This window comes from Hyperoodon ampullatus, assembly GCF_949752795.1.
Source record: "Hyperoodon ampullatus genome assembly, chromosome: 4".
In the NCBI taxonomy this organism is placed as follows: domain Eukaryota; kingdom Metazoa; phylum Chordata; class Mammalia; order Artiodactyla; family Ziphiidae; genus Hyperoodon; species Hyperoodon ampullatus.
In genome coordinates this window covers 28,310,475-28,324,664 of record NC_136917.1, presented here as the reverse complement: position 1 = coordinate 28,324,664, position 14,190 = coordinate 28,310,475, and the positions used below count along the sequence as shown (strand labels likewise).

Here is a 14,190-nt window from a genome sequence, read left to right as displayed (position 1 = left end):
TCGGGGCAGGGGCGGGGCACCAGCAGCCTCAGTGGTCAAGCGCACACGATCTGCACCACACCTCGTGAGCAGCTCTGGAGGCACACACGTCCTCGGGGAGGCTCGCTCCACCGAGCATGGCGACCTGCAGTTCTCAACAGGGCCCAGGAGATGATTGCCCAGGGCCTCCTGCAAAAACCAGGCAGCTGGACACAGGTGGAGACGATGGTGCACCCTGGGCCCTGAGGTGTGTGAGGGCCAGACCCTGGCTGAGAGGGATATTGATTCTTCTGTGGTCAGCCTGGAGTCACTTACCACTTCCAAGTACTGGGCACCAGCAGGGATGCAGAGTGGTAGGTGCAATGTGCTGGGACACAGCAGGGCACCTCTGGACACAGAGAAGCTTCCCCTTTACTCCATGTGATGTGTGCGTGTGCCTTTATGGAGCTTTCTGGTGAGCGAAGTCACCCGGCCCCAGGACCTTTGGTCATGATGAGGAGCTGGACTGAGCCCTGTTTGGGCTGCAGAAGCCAAGCTCTGCTACCCCTGCTAGTCTGCTAGTCTGTCATCCAACGCAGCGGGAATCAAACCTGCCAGCAGGCTGTGGGTGTGTGACGTTTATGTGCAACCTTGATTCAAAAAGCAAAAACCCTAGGTGGGTGAGAGCAAACTGTCAGATGCTTTTATTTACATAGTTTTGTAGTGCTCTTTGGTTTTTTAAAATTAAATCTCAAGTGTATGAAAAGAGTCCAGACAGGTACAAAGCCTTATCACATGGATATATGCCTGCAGAGCAGAGGGCAAAGGATTTCATGTGGGGTTTCTCAGCGTAATCAAAATGTACGATTGTTCATTTGAAGATGTCTTTTGACCCAAGATAAGAGGGAAAGTTTGCCTTGGAAGTGGAGGGCAGAGGTAGGAACAGCTGGCTCCTGAGTGAAAGCCTTTGACTTTTTCAGAGCAGCAGAAACCAAACAGAGAAACGCTGCCCTGAATCTGGGGTCCTAATCTATCAGCCAGCCCCGCATGCCGTGGAGAGGCAAAAGGGAGTGGTGGGGACTGTGGCAAAGCAAAGATGGGCAACCTCTATGCATCTTCACCACTGGGCAGTGCAGGCGCGTTTTCTGGAGAAATGCCAAGATCAAGATCGGGACGTGCAATTTCCTTGGTTTTAAGTGTTGGCAACTAATTCCAAATGTCTCAAACACCGGAGGGGGCTAAGCAAACCCATCTTCTTGCCTAATAAGGCCTGCAGGCCTCCTGTTGGCAGTCTTTTCCCTAAACAGACCAGGTTCTGCAAAAATAGACATCGTTCCCCCCCTCCCCCCTGAGTGCCCAAAATAACCTTCCCAGCCCTGACATGGCCAGGCCTGCAGCCGGGTTTCGCAGTCTTTTAAAACCCATGCCCACTTCTGACAAATCACAAATACACTCCCACACCCCAACGTGTCCATCTATGCCCCAAGTTAAGAATCGCCGCACCAGCGTCGCCAAAGCCAAGAGTTGTTGAGCTTTGTTTCTGAGGCCTGTCTTATAAAAACAATTGTGTTTGTTTTCCAAATATGAAATCATCATTTAAAAACATGCACGCATCTCAGACAGCTTTCCCCTGACGCCCTGCATGGGGGGCACACTCCATTCCTCTCCCACGTGGGAGTCTGGGCCACGATGCCAACCAGAGGGAGGAGGCGTCCTCACTGACACACCTGCACCCACCGCGGCCCTCGCGTGGCTCCCAGGGCCCATTTCCTGGTCTGCGGAACAAAGTACCCCAGCCTGGGAGGCTGAAACAACAGAAGCTTGTTCGCTCTCACCTCTGGAGGCCTGAGATCAAGGGGTCGGCGGGGCGTTCCCTCTGAGGGCTGTTCCAGGCTCTCTCCCAGCTTCTGGGGGTGGCTGGCAGTCTTTGGTGTTCCTTGTCGTGCAGACACCTCCCCCCAGTCTCTACCGCCACCTTCATATAGCATTGTCCTCTGAGTCTGTGTCCAAATGTCCCCTTCTCATAAGCACGCCACTCAGAGTGGATTAGCCACCCTCACTCCAGTATGAACTCAACTAATTACATCTGCAATCACCCTATTTCTAAATAAGGTCATATTCAGAGGCCCTGGGGCTTAGGACTTCGAGGAACTTGGGGCGGGGGAACAGCTCACTGTGTAACACTCCCTTTCTCCTGGTTCCCCACGACCCTCTCTGCGGGAATGCAAAAGCCCAGGCAACATGATGAAGTGGGAAGCCGCCAGCTGTCAGAGACACCAAGTGATTTGAGGGGTTCAGACCGGTGGCTCAAGGGTTATTGTGCAGACGGTGCGCCGGAGCAGGCAGTGGTCTCCAGGTGCCCCGGGAGGCCGCTGGCGCAGGCAGGCCGTGCTGGGCTCCACGCTGAGTTCCTCTCCCCACGGAGACTGGGCCGGAGGAGAGGTGCCCTGGGTCCTTAGAGCTGCAGAGGCGGGCGGACGCGCGCGTGTCTGTGTGTGTGTGTCTGTGTGTGTGTGTCTGTGTGTGTGTCTGTGTGTGCGTTGGGGGCGCTGGTTTTGGCCAGAGTCAGACTGGGAGAAAAGAGGTTAAAAACCCCCTCGCAAGCCCCGCCCCCAGCGGGAAGCCGGAACGAGGAGGTCGGAGGTCAGGTCAGAGGTCATATGCTCTCCTCGTCCAGCAGCCGGGTGAGACCCTCGCAGATCCTGCGCAGGTGGGAGCGGTAGGGCTCAGCCGGGCCGTAGAGCGCGGCGAGGAAGTCGCAGTCAGCCAAGTGGCCGAACACGTGGTTGATGCGGCCGTGGGACTTGGCGGTCAGGTGCGCACCCGCCGCCTGGTGCAGCAGGTCCCGGCACTCGAGCAGGGCGGCGGCCAGGACGCGCCGGTCGAAGGTGAAGTCCACCTGGTGGAAGCTGACGGCGGTCATGGCCAGGCGGCGCGCCTGCTGCCGGAAGCGCTGCAGCCGCGCCAGCTCCTCGCCGCCCAGCTGCCCGCTGCGGAGCAGGACGCCCAGCTTCACGGCCACCTTGACCAGGTTCTTGACCACCTTCTGGGCCTCCTTGCGGCTGCGGGTGAACTCCTTGGTGGCGCGGTACAGCTCGTCCAGCACCTCGCTGCTGGTGTCGTCGATGAACGCGGCCGCCACCGCCCTGGATGCCATCTTGCTCAGGAGCTTCTTCTGGGCCTGGAGGGCCAGGCTTTTGGTGCTGAAGGTGTCCATCCGCCCTGCGTGGGGGTGGGGACACAGACCCGCCGTCAGCCCGCACGGCCCGGCTGCCAGGGGCTTGCCTGGGCGGGCCGCTAACGTTGGCGACCACCGTCTTCCCAATACGGGAAATGGGCACACGCCACCAGCCTATCTCCAGGGGAGCCTGCGTGCCCATTCCACAGACCTACTGTGTGTGCCACGACTGGGTGTACAGAGCCAGCCAGCGAGCCCCCGGGAACACAGCAAGTGCTGCCATCCGGGAAGCTGCAAGAGCCCACATAGCACGGGAACCCCAGCAGATCAAGAGGGCCGAGGCTGACCTCCTGGAGGAAGGGACAGGTGAGAAAATGGGGAGGGCATCCCAGGCGGGAAAGATCCCCATGCTCCAAGGCCTAGAGGAGGGAAATTCCAAGTAGAAAGAGCACAGAACGGCAGAAACTTGTGAAAAAAAATAGCAAAAGCTATTTTTAGGAAAAGCTCGTTTAAAATATAGCATTCACACTGAAGAGATGATGACCCAAGGGACCCTAAGGGAATTTGTTTCTAAAAAAAAGTCAAAGGAATTAATGTGTAATGTTGAAATCTGGGCAGGGCCTTCTGTTATGGTTTATTACAGGATACTGAATCTAGTTCCCTGTGCTATACCATAGGACCTTGTTGTTTATCCATTCTGTATATACTCATTTGTATCTGCTAATCCCAAACTCCCAATCCTTCCTTCCCCTACCCACCCTCCCCCTTGGCAAACACAAGTCTGTTCTCTATGTCTGTGAATCTGCTTCTTTTTGGTAGATAACTTCATTTGTGTCCTGTTTTAGATTCCACATACAGGTTTTATCATATGGTATTTGTCTTTCTTTTTGACTTACTCCTCTTAGTATGAGAATCTCTAGGTCCATCCATGTTGCTGCAAATGGCATTATTTCATTCTTTTTCATGGCTGAGTAATATTCCATTGTGTATGTGTACCACATCTTATTTATCCATTCATCCGTCGATGGACATTTAGGTCGTTTGTATATCTTGGCTATTGTAAATAGTGCTGCTGTGAACATTGGGGTGTATGTATCTTTTCGAATTAGAGTTTTGTCTGGATATATGCCCAGGAGTGGGATTGCTGGATCATATGGCAACACTATTTTTAGTTTTTGAGGAACCTCTATACTGTTCTCCATAGTGGCTGCAACAATTTACATTCCCACTAATAGTGTAGGAGGGTTCTCTTTTCTCCACACCCTCTCCAGCATTTGTTATTTGTAGACTTTTTAATGATGCCCATTCTGACCAGTGTAAGGAGATACCTCATTGTAGTTTTGATTTGCGTTTCTCTAATAATTAGCAATGATGAGCATCTTTTCATGTTACCTGTTGGCCATCTCTGTGTTTTCTTTGGAGAAATGTCTATGTAGTCTTCTGCCCATTTTTTGATTGGGTTGTTTTTTGGTTATTGAGTTGTATGTACTGTTTGTATATTTTGGAAATTAATGGGCAGGGCCTTCTGAATCCCACTACTTGTGGTCCCTGTTACCAGCCCTGCAAACCCACTGTATCCTTGCTCTGAGCTGAGAAGGGGCTCAAGGTGAGTTATCACAGGGAGGGTCCAGCTTATCATTCCCTTCATCCTGCAGCTCCATGAGACAGGGTCCCAGCCCAGCCCCTGGGCTGTTCAGGGTGGAGAAGCCTAGGTACCAATCCTCCTGGCCTCCTCACCCCCTTGAGTTTACAACGGACATCCTGAGACCTTAGGCCCTGAATGAGTCAGGGGGGCAGTGACCTGGGTGGGGGTTCCCCAGGGCCATTTGTGGGGTTTCTAGAAACGCATCACTCTGCTGATTACTCTGATACAGAAATATTGACTTGCATCAGCTTCCGCCCAGGAAAGGGCCAGGGAGGTGGCCAAGGTGAATGGCAGGCTGGCTCTCTGGGAGAACAGTGACCAGGCCTCCAGCCACAGAAGCCTGGATCTCTGTCTGTCCCTTATGTCTGTCTTCTTTTGTCCTTCCTGCATGGCAGTCTTCCAGATCCCCCAGGCTCTGGAGGCTCCCCTTCCCACCACCTCCTTCCTGCAGTGCCAGAATTCTTCCTACATTGCACTTCTGGGCTTAGCCCTTTCCTTGTAAGAACCAGCTGGCAGCTCCTTATGGCTCTCAGGACCAAAGCCCACACCTCATTCCGGCCCCTGCATCTTCCCTGGTGAGCTCCTATACATCCCCCAACACCTTGGCCCCCAAACCCCTGCCTCTTCTCTGGTGGACGCATATACATCCCCCAAAAGCCCTGGCCCCTAAGCCCCTGCCTCTCGCCCTCTCAGGTTCATCCCTCAGCTCAGCCTGGACACCCCCTCCTCTAGGAAGCCACCCCCAAACAGCCAAACTGACAGTGAGGCACCTTCTCTGAGCCACAGAGCACCCCAGGCATCCCTCATCACTGCTCTGCCCTGCTGGCTTTGCTTCTTCCATGGTCTGCCTCACCGCAGGCCACGGAGGAGGTAATGGGCCTGATTCTTTAACTGCTGTGTTTTTGGAGGCTCCGGAAACATCTGCCAAATGAATGAGGGAGCCTGAGACCCACCCCCAGCCCTGACCCGCTGCTGCCCCAGGCTCTGGTGGGAATCCACCCCGACCCCAGCCTCAGGCCAGCCAGACCAGGAATGCCACGTGGGTGCCCACTCAGCCACAGGAACCCCGACAAAGCCCATCTGTGTGTGAGCTCAGACCCCAGGAGAAGTCCCAAGCCTCGGCCACCCTCTCCCTGCCCACAGAGGTCAGAGGTCAGGACGGGCCTGGAGATGAATGACCCAGTCTTCCCTGCTCCCACACCAGCCCCAGACCCTGTACACAGGCTGGGGCAGAGCAGGGGTGCGGGTGACTCAGCACCGCATGGCAGGCCCTGAGCAGCGGTGTGTGCCCATTTCATCACTTAATCCTGGTGTTGTATTCAGCTGGTTGCCCGGTTGCAGAAGAAATTACACAGGCTCAGAGAGGCTGAGCCATTTCCCCAAGGCCACACAGCAACACAGGGACTGCCTGCCCCCACCACCTCTGCACCCCTACGCTCTCTGCCTTCCCCAGCTGACTCCTGCGAGTTGCCCTGAGTCTTGGGGGGCTGTCCCCCATGACAAAACCAGCCCTGAAATTTAGGGCCGGCTCCTGGCTCTAACCTCTTGGTCAAGCAACATAACTGCCCCGTGCCTCAATTTCCCCATCTGTAAAATGGAGGATGGTGGCTGTAAGGAGGGAGAACTACCTCCATCCTAGGGCAGAAGCTTGTGGCCAACCTGAGTGTCCCCCGGGCTGTGAGGTTTCCCCAGGCAAGAGGCTGGACGCCACTGCCTGGACTTCTGACCTTCAAGCTCTATGCCATTCAGCTCCCTGAATGTAGAGACCTATTTCTCTGTGATGTTCTCTGGAAAAAAAGAGCAGCAGCAAGGAATAACTATGCTTCCAGGATGCCCTCTCACCTCTGTTTCTCTAGAACGTTCTATTCCATTTCCTCTACCTAGACCCCTCCCCCACCCATCACTCATCCCGTAAACTCATTCAAGTCTCAGAGTTACTGTCACCTCCTCCTGGAAGACTTCTGGATGCCCCAGGCTGGGCCAGGTGCCCCCTTGGCTCCCTTGGTGCCCGGGGCATCCTCCATCACGGCCCCGAGTACCTTGGTTTCAGTATCCATCTCCCGGGCCTGAAAGTGTGGGTAGGGGCTGCATCTTTTTTTTGGCCGCGTCTCAGGTCATGCGGGATCTTAGTTCCCCAACCAGGGATCAAACCTCTGGCCCCTGCAGTGGAAGCACAGAGCGCTAACCACTGGACTGCCAGGGAATTCCCCTGCATCTTTCTTGTTCACGCCATGTCTCCTAACCCTAACCCAGGGCCTGGTACCCAGCAGACACCCAGTAAGTGTTTGTTGAATGTATGAGGGAAAGGATGTCTGCAAACATTGGAACCCGGAGGGGAACTCCCAACTCCCTGGGTCCAGCTCCCCAGTTTACAGATGGACAAATTGAGACTCAGAGAGGAGAAGGCCTTTCCCTGAATCCCAAGGACTCTGGTGCCCAGGTCTTTCTGCCTCTTTGGTTGCTGTGTGACCCCAGGCAGGGTTCTGCCTCTTTCTGGGCCTTGACCTTCCGCTCTGCAAGTCCTGAGGTCAGGCGTGTTGGTTCAGAGGGGAAGCCTGTCCTGTTTACCAGCTTCAGGAAGAGCCTGGGCCCTCAGCAGCAGTACTGCCCCACACCCACCCTGCCAAGCACAGAGGAAAAGGGGCGGGGGGCGGGGGCAGCTGCAGCCTTCCCGCTTGGCCTCCACACTCCTTGCCCTTACTCCCCTTGGGGCAGTCCCCAGACCTGTGACACCTGGACCAGCCCAGCTGCAATGGGTCAGCAGTCCCCCCCCCCGCCCGCCCCCCCCGCTGACCCATTGTTCTAACAGAAACGCCTCCATCCAAGCAGCCACACACGGAGATGACTGCTCTCCCGGGGGAGCATGCTGGGGACCAAAATAAACCCCAGCCTTCCTTCCTGCCAGCTGCGCTCATCCAAGTCCAAGGGCAGACAAGCCAGCGGGGTCCCGGCTGCACCACGGCAGCCTTTCTGGGGCAGGCCCTTCCCAGGGACAGCAGAGGGGCTCAGCGGCCAGTGTCCCTGGCCCCTGCCCACCAAATGCCAGATCACCCCACTATCATCACAAGCCAGAAAAGCCCAATAAAGCTTCAAGGGCTCGGCTGGAACACTCATTCAGTTGCTCAGTGAGCATTTATGGAGCACCAGTTGTGTCCCAGGCACTGGGGACATAGCAGTGACCAAAAGAGATCCCGTCCCTGCCTTCCAAGGGATCCCAGCCTTCTAGACACCATGCCACCTCCTTATTACAAAAGAATTTGGGTGCCCCCATTTCCCTGAAATGGAATCCACAGGCAGTACCGTTTGTCTCCACCCGCTGGTATAAAAATAAAATTAAGGGCTTCCCTGGTGGCGCAGTGGTTGAGAGTCCGCCTGCCGATGCAGGGGACACGGGTTTGTACCCCGGTCCGGGAAGATCCAGGGTACAAATAAATAATAATAAATAAATAAATTTAATTAATTAAATAAATTAAATTAAATTAAGTTAATATGTGGTGATAAAGGTGAGGGGGATTGTACAGGGAGGAGCTCTGGAATTTTTTTTTTTAATTTAAAAATTTAAAAAAAAAATTTTTTTTTCGATGTGGACCATTTTTAAAGTCTTTATTGAATTTGTTACAATATTGCTTCTGTTTTGGTTTTTTGGCCGCAAGGCATGTGGGATCTTAGCTCCCCGACCAGGGATCGAACCCGCACCTCCTACATTGGAAGGTGAAGTCTTAACCACTGGACCTCCAGGGAAGTCCCTAATTTTTTTTTTTTTTTGTGGTATGCGGGCCTCTCACTGTTGTGGCCTCTCCCGTTGCGGAGCACAGGCTCCGGACGCGCAGCCTCAGCGGCCATGGCTTACGGGCCCAGCCGCTCTGCGGTATGTGGGATCTTCCTGGACCGGGGCACGAACCCGTGTCCCCTGCATCGTCAGGCGGACTCTTAACCACTGCGCCACCAGGGAAGCCCCCTAATTTTTTAATTAAAAAAATATTTTTTTTCAAACCCATGCCCCCTGTCAGTGGAAGCACAGAGTCTTAACCACTGGACCACCAGGGAAGTCCCTGGAATGTTTCATGTTCTGTGTCTCCATCTGGGTCTACACAATGTAAAAAGTCATTGAGCTGGATGGTTACAAAGGAATGTGAATACACAAAAACCCAGAAAACTGTAAACTTTCAAAGGGTAAATTTTATGGTATGTGAGTTATATCTTGATTTTTAAAAAATCTAACATTTCTCCAAGGAAGATATATAAATGGCCAATAAGCAAGTGAAAAGATGCTCAACATCACTGGCTACTAGGAAAACAGAAGTCAAAATCATCATGATACATCACCTCACCCCCACTAGGATGGCCGTTTCAAAAAGACAGACAAAAGGTCTGGCAAGGATGGGAGAAACTGGAGCCCCTCATCCACGGCTGGTAGGAATAGAAAGTGGTGCAGCCGCCGTGGAAAACAGCTTTTTGGCAGTTCCTCAAACAAACACGGAGTTACCACATGACCCAGCAGTTATACTCTTAAGTACCTACCCCAAAGAGATGAAAACATATGTACACATAAAAACGTATACACACATGGGCATAGCAGCATGATTCGTAATAGCCAAAAAGTGGAAACAACCCAAATGCCCACCAACAGATAAATGGACAAACGAATTGTCGTCCATCCACACACTGGGATGTTATTCAATCATAAAAATGAGTGAAGCACCGACACTAACTACAATGTGGATGGATCTTGAGAACACAATGCTCAGTGAGAGAAGCCAGACACAGAAGGACCCACTGTGTGTGACTCCATTGATGGGAACCGTCCAGAACAGGCAAATTCACACAGACAGAAAGTGAATTAGTGGTTTCCAGGGGCTGGGGAGCAGAGAATGGACAGTGACTGCTAATGGGGATGGGATATCTTTTGGGGGTGGCAGAATGTTCTGGAATGTGAGCACTTTAGTGAATTTTATAATATGTAAATTCTGTGTCATCAAGCTGAACACTTACTGTATATATATCAAGTGTATATAGTTTATACCTTTGTGCCCCTTACTCTCTCTCTATTTTATGCCTCTTTTTTTTTTTTTTTTTTCCGGTATGTGGGCCTCTCACTGTTGTGGCCTCCCCCATTGCGGAGCATAGGCTCCAGAGGCGCAGGCTCAGAGGCCATGACTCATGGGCCCAGCCGCTCCGCGGCATGTGGGATCTTCCCGGACCAGGGCACGAACCCGCATCCCCTGCATCGGCAGGCGGACTCTCAACCACTGCGCCACCAGGGAAGCCCCATATGCCTCATTTTAAAAACGTTAAATAAATTGGGACTTCCCTGACAGTCCACTGGTTAAGACTCCCTGCTTCCACCGCAGGGGGTGCGGGTTGGATCCCTGGTCGGGGAACTAAGATCCCACATGCCGCGCAGCACGGCCAAAAAAAAAAAAGTTAAATAAATTAAAAAATGTAAAAATCAGGATTTGGCCCAAGCAGTAATACAAACAGAAATAAAAGGATTACAGGGACTTCCCTGGTGGCGCAGCGGCTACGAATCCGCCTGCCAATGCAGGGGACACGGGTTCAAGCCCTGGTCCAGGAAGATCCCACATGCCACGGAGCAACTAAGCCCATGCGCCACAACTTCTGAGCCCGTGAGCCACAACTACTGAAGCCCATGGACCTAGAGCCCGTGCTCCGCAACAAGAGAAGCCCCCACTCGCTGAAACTAGAGAAAGCCCTCACGCAGCAATGAAGACACAATGCAGCCAAAAATAAATAAATAAATAAATAAATTAATTAAAAAAAAAAAAAAGAAAAGTATTACACAAGTGGAGATTTGCAAGTCACTTCTACCTGGCCAGGCACATGGTACATGCTCAATACATGTTTGATTAAAAAAGAATTTTCCTGGGACTTCCCCAGTGGTCCAGTGGTTGGGACTCCACACTACCAATGCAGGGGGCCCAGGTTCAATCCCTGGCCAGGGAACTAGATCCCACATACCACAACTAAAGATCCCACATGCAGCAGTGAAGATCCCGTGGGCCTCAACTAAGACCTGGTGCAGCCAAATAAATACACAAAGAAGTATTAAAAATTTTTTTTCCTCCTTAAAAGGTCAGGCCCACTGCACTCAATGATGGAGTGCATCTGTCAGAGGTTTGCCCCATACAGGGCATGGCAGGGAACACGTAGCTACAAATTTCTATCAAAAAAGAGCTCCATCTTCCCTTGATTTACCCAGGAGTTGCATTTCAGGAAAATTCACTGAATAGTGAAACCCCTAGTCATCGGTTTCTGTTTCTGGCAGGACATTAGGACGTTGTGAGGGCCAGGGGCTGCCCTGAGCATGGCCAGACGCCTAGTGCCTTGGTCCCTGCCCCCCAAATGCTAGCATATCCTGTTATTATCATAAGTGGGAGGGAAAAAAAAGCCCTCTGAATTTCCAAAACAGCCCCCTAAGAGGTGTTGCCCCTGCTGGAAGGGGGAGGCACCAGGAAGCAGTGAATGTGGAAATAAACAGGATAATTTCAGGGACAGATAAGGCCCGGGGGTGGGAGGGCAGTGACAGCCAGGGATGGCAGGTGACCTAGGCTGGGTGGTCAGGAGGGCCCCTCTGAGGTGGAGCCCCTGGAGCTGGGACTGGAAGGACAGGGTCTGGGGGAGGGTGAGCCAGGCAGAGGGAATGGCTGGTGCACAGGCCCTGGGGCAGGACAGTGCCAGGGAGGAGACCGGAGGCTGGTCCACAGCCCCCGAGGAGGCCACTGTCCAGGCCCTCCCACAGCTCTGAAGTCTCCCCTCCATGACCTCAGACAAGCCCCAGCCCCTGGAGGCACTTTCCCATCTGTGAAATGGGTGTCTAGCCACTGAGTCCCTGGCTCTGCTGATTGCTGCCCTGCACCCCACATTCTTCCCGGAACCTCAGCCCTCTGTCCACGCTCAGACTTTCACCCTCTGCCAACCCCACTTTGTCTTTTTGACTCTGACCTTTGTTCCCGTCCCCATTTTGGACACTCCAGCTCCCAAACTGGCCACAGATGGTGGACGGCTAGGCATGGTCCAGTCTCAGGGCCTCTGCCAGGCCCTGCCAGCTGGGAGGCCCAGGTGGGGAGACTCCTCCCATGGCCCCCCATCCAACCCAGGTCACAGGTGTGCTGGGGTGGCCCCTCAACCCACACATTCCCAGTCCTGGATGCTAGGTGTGGGGGTGATGGGGATTCCACAGGGCAGAAGATCCTGCTTCCCAGGTGCACCCCCCGGGTGCACCATGAATGCTGCGTCCCACTCCATTCACTAAGCACTGGAAAATTCTTAGCCACCAGCTTTCCAGGAAAAATAAATGTAGGCATGTAGGTACATACATATGTTTACCATAAATGTTCCTGACATAAAGGATGTGCCCCATGCAACTTACAGACATAACAAAGGATTTTGCACGGGTGAATTTCACACCCAGCCGAGGCTCACTATGTGTTCTTGGTGAGTTTTGCCAAATTGGTACCAGTAGCCAATCTATAGTTGCTACGGAGAAAGGAGAACAGTCTGACACTGATGTCGCTGGAGGGTCTCTTTCACACGAACAAGGAGAATTCGGATTTTACTCACTTATCAGCCAAGTGAGCGACTTCTTTGCCGAATCCGATGGCAGTTTTTGAATAGTGAGAGAATATTCCCTCGGTGCTTTTGTGCTATTCGCAAGGAAGCAGCTAGAGATGTGCCACCCTTTAAAATTTAATTTTCATTATTGACATTTCCTGAAGTTAGACCAGGGGTGGCAAATTCTGGCCTGCTGCCTGTTTTTGTAAATAAATAAATAAAGTTTTATTGGCACATGCCACACCCATTCATGTCCTATTGGAACGCAGCCTTGAAAAGAGGCAACAGAGGCAGAACAGCTGACAAAGCCAAAAATATTTACTATCTGACCCTTTATAGAAAAAGCTTGGGTACTTCCCTGGTGGCGCAGTGGTTAAGAATCCACCTGCCAATGCAGGGGACACAGGTTCGAGCCCTGGTCCGGGAAGAACCCACATGCCACGGAGCAACTAAGCCTGTGCACCACAACTACAGAGCCTGTGCTCTAGAGCCCGCGAGCCACAACTACTGATGCCTGCGTGCCACAATTACTGAAGCCCACGCGCCTAGAGCCCATGCTCCACAACGAGAAGCCACCGCAATGAGAAGCCCGCGCACCACAAGGAAGAGTAACCCCCCCTCACCGCAACTAGAGAAAGCCCGCACACAGCAACGAAGACCCACCCCAGCCAAAAATAAATAAATAAATAAATAAAAATTTTTTAAAGGTTCGCCAACCTCCGGGTTAGATGATGACAGAACAATATATCAAACCCTGATTTGTAGCATTTGCCAATTTCCATGGTGTAAATTCTCTCACCACGGCCAATTTCAAGCTTCCAACTTGAACATGGAGTTGGGCAGAACTGCTCACCATCTCCACCAAGCAGATACACTAGACGAAAATAACCTCAAGAGCACAGATCCTTGCAAAGTGCAGTAAAATAATTAGAAATTAGGATTTTTGACCTTTGCTTTTTTTATAAGTGGTGCTGAAGTATATGTCACATACCATAAAATTCACCCTTTAAAGTGTACAATTCAGTGTTTTTATATATTCACAGAGCTGGGTAACCATCACAGCTATTTAATTCTGGAACATTCTCACCACTGGAAAAAGAAACCCCCTCCCCATTAGCAGTCACTCCCCATCCCCCTCCCCCAGCCCTTTGGCAGCCACTAATTTACTTTCTGCCTCTACGGATTTGCCTATTTTTCTTATAAAAAGAATCACCCACTATGTGGTCTTATGTGTCTGGCTTCTCTCACTGAGTGTCATGTTTTCAAGGCTCAGGGCTTAAATCCTTTTTTTTTTTAAAGGGGTTTTCTTTTTTTTATTAATTTATTTTTGGCTGTGTTGGGTCTTCATTGCTGCGTGCGGGCTTTCTCTAGTTGCGGCAAGCGGGGGCTACTCTTTGTTGCGGTGCGTGGGCTTCTCATTGCGGTGGCTTCTTTTTGTTGTGGAGCACAGGCTCTAGGCGCGCGGGCCTCAGTAGTAGTGGCTCACGGGGCTTGGTTGCCCCGTGGCATGTGGGATCTTCCCCGACCAGGGCTTGAACCCGTGTCCCCTGGATCAGCAGGCGGATTCTTAACCACTGCACCACCAGGGAAGTCCCAGGGCTTCACTCCTTTTTATGGCTGAATAATATTCCATATCTTTGGGGTTTTTTTTTTCTTTTTTTTTGGCCCTGCCAAGCGGCTTGTGGGATCTTAGTTCCCAGACCAGGGATTGAACCTGCACCCCTCGGCAGTGAAAGCGCCGAGTCCTAACCACTGGACCGCCAGGGAATTCCCATCCATACCTTTGTTTTACATATAATGTATTTGACTGTAAGTTCATAGTATGTCATTTTTTTTA

At 52.2% G+C, this 14,190-nt stretch overlaps 1 protein-coding gene across 1 annotated transcript; it reads right to left on the bottom strand.

Moving 5' to 3' along the window:
• Positions 1-2,614: 2,614 nt before the first annotated feature.
• On the bottom strand, positions 2,615-3,178 carry TNFAIP8L1 (TNF alpha induced protein 8 like 1; the record flags this gene model as incomplete). Its single annotated transcript, XM_079702491.1, has 1 exon — positions 2,615-3,178. The coding sequence occupies exon 1, from the start codon at positions 3,173-3,175 to the stop codon at positions 2,615-2,617; it is 561 nt and encodes a 186-aa protein (XP_079558617.1). The 5' UTR covers positions 3,176-3,178.
• Between the last annotated feature and the right edge of the window lie 11,012 nt (positions 3,179-14,190).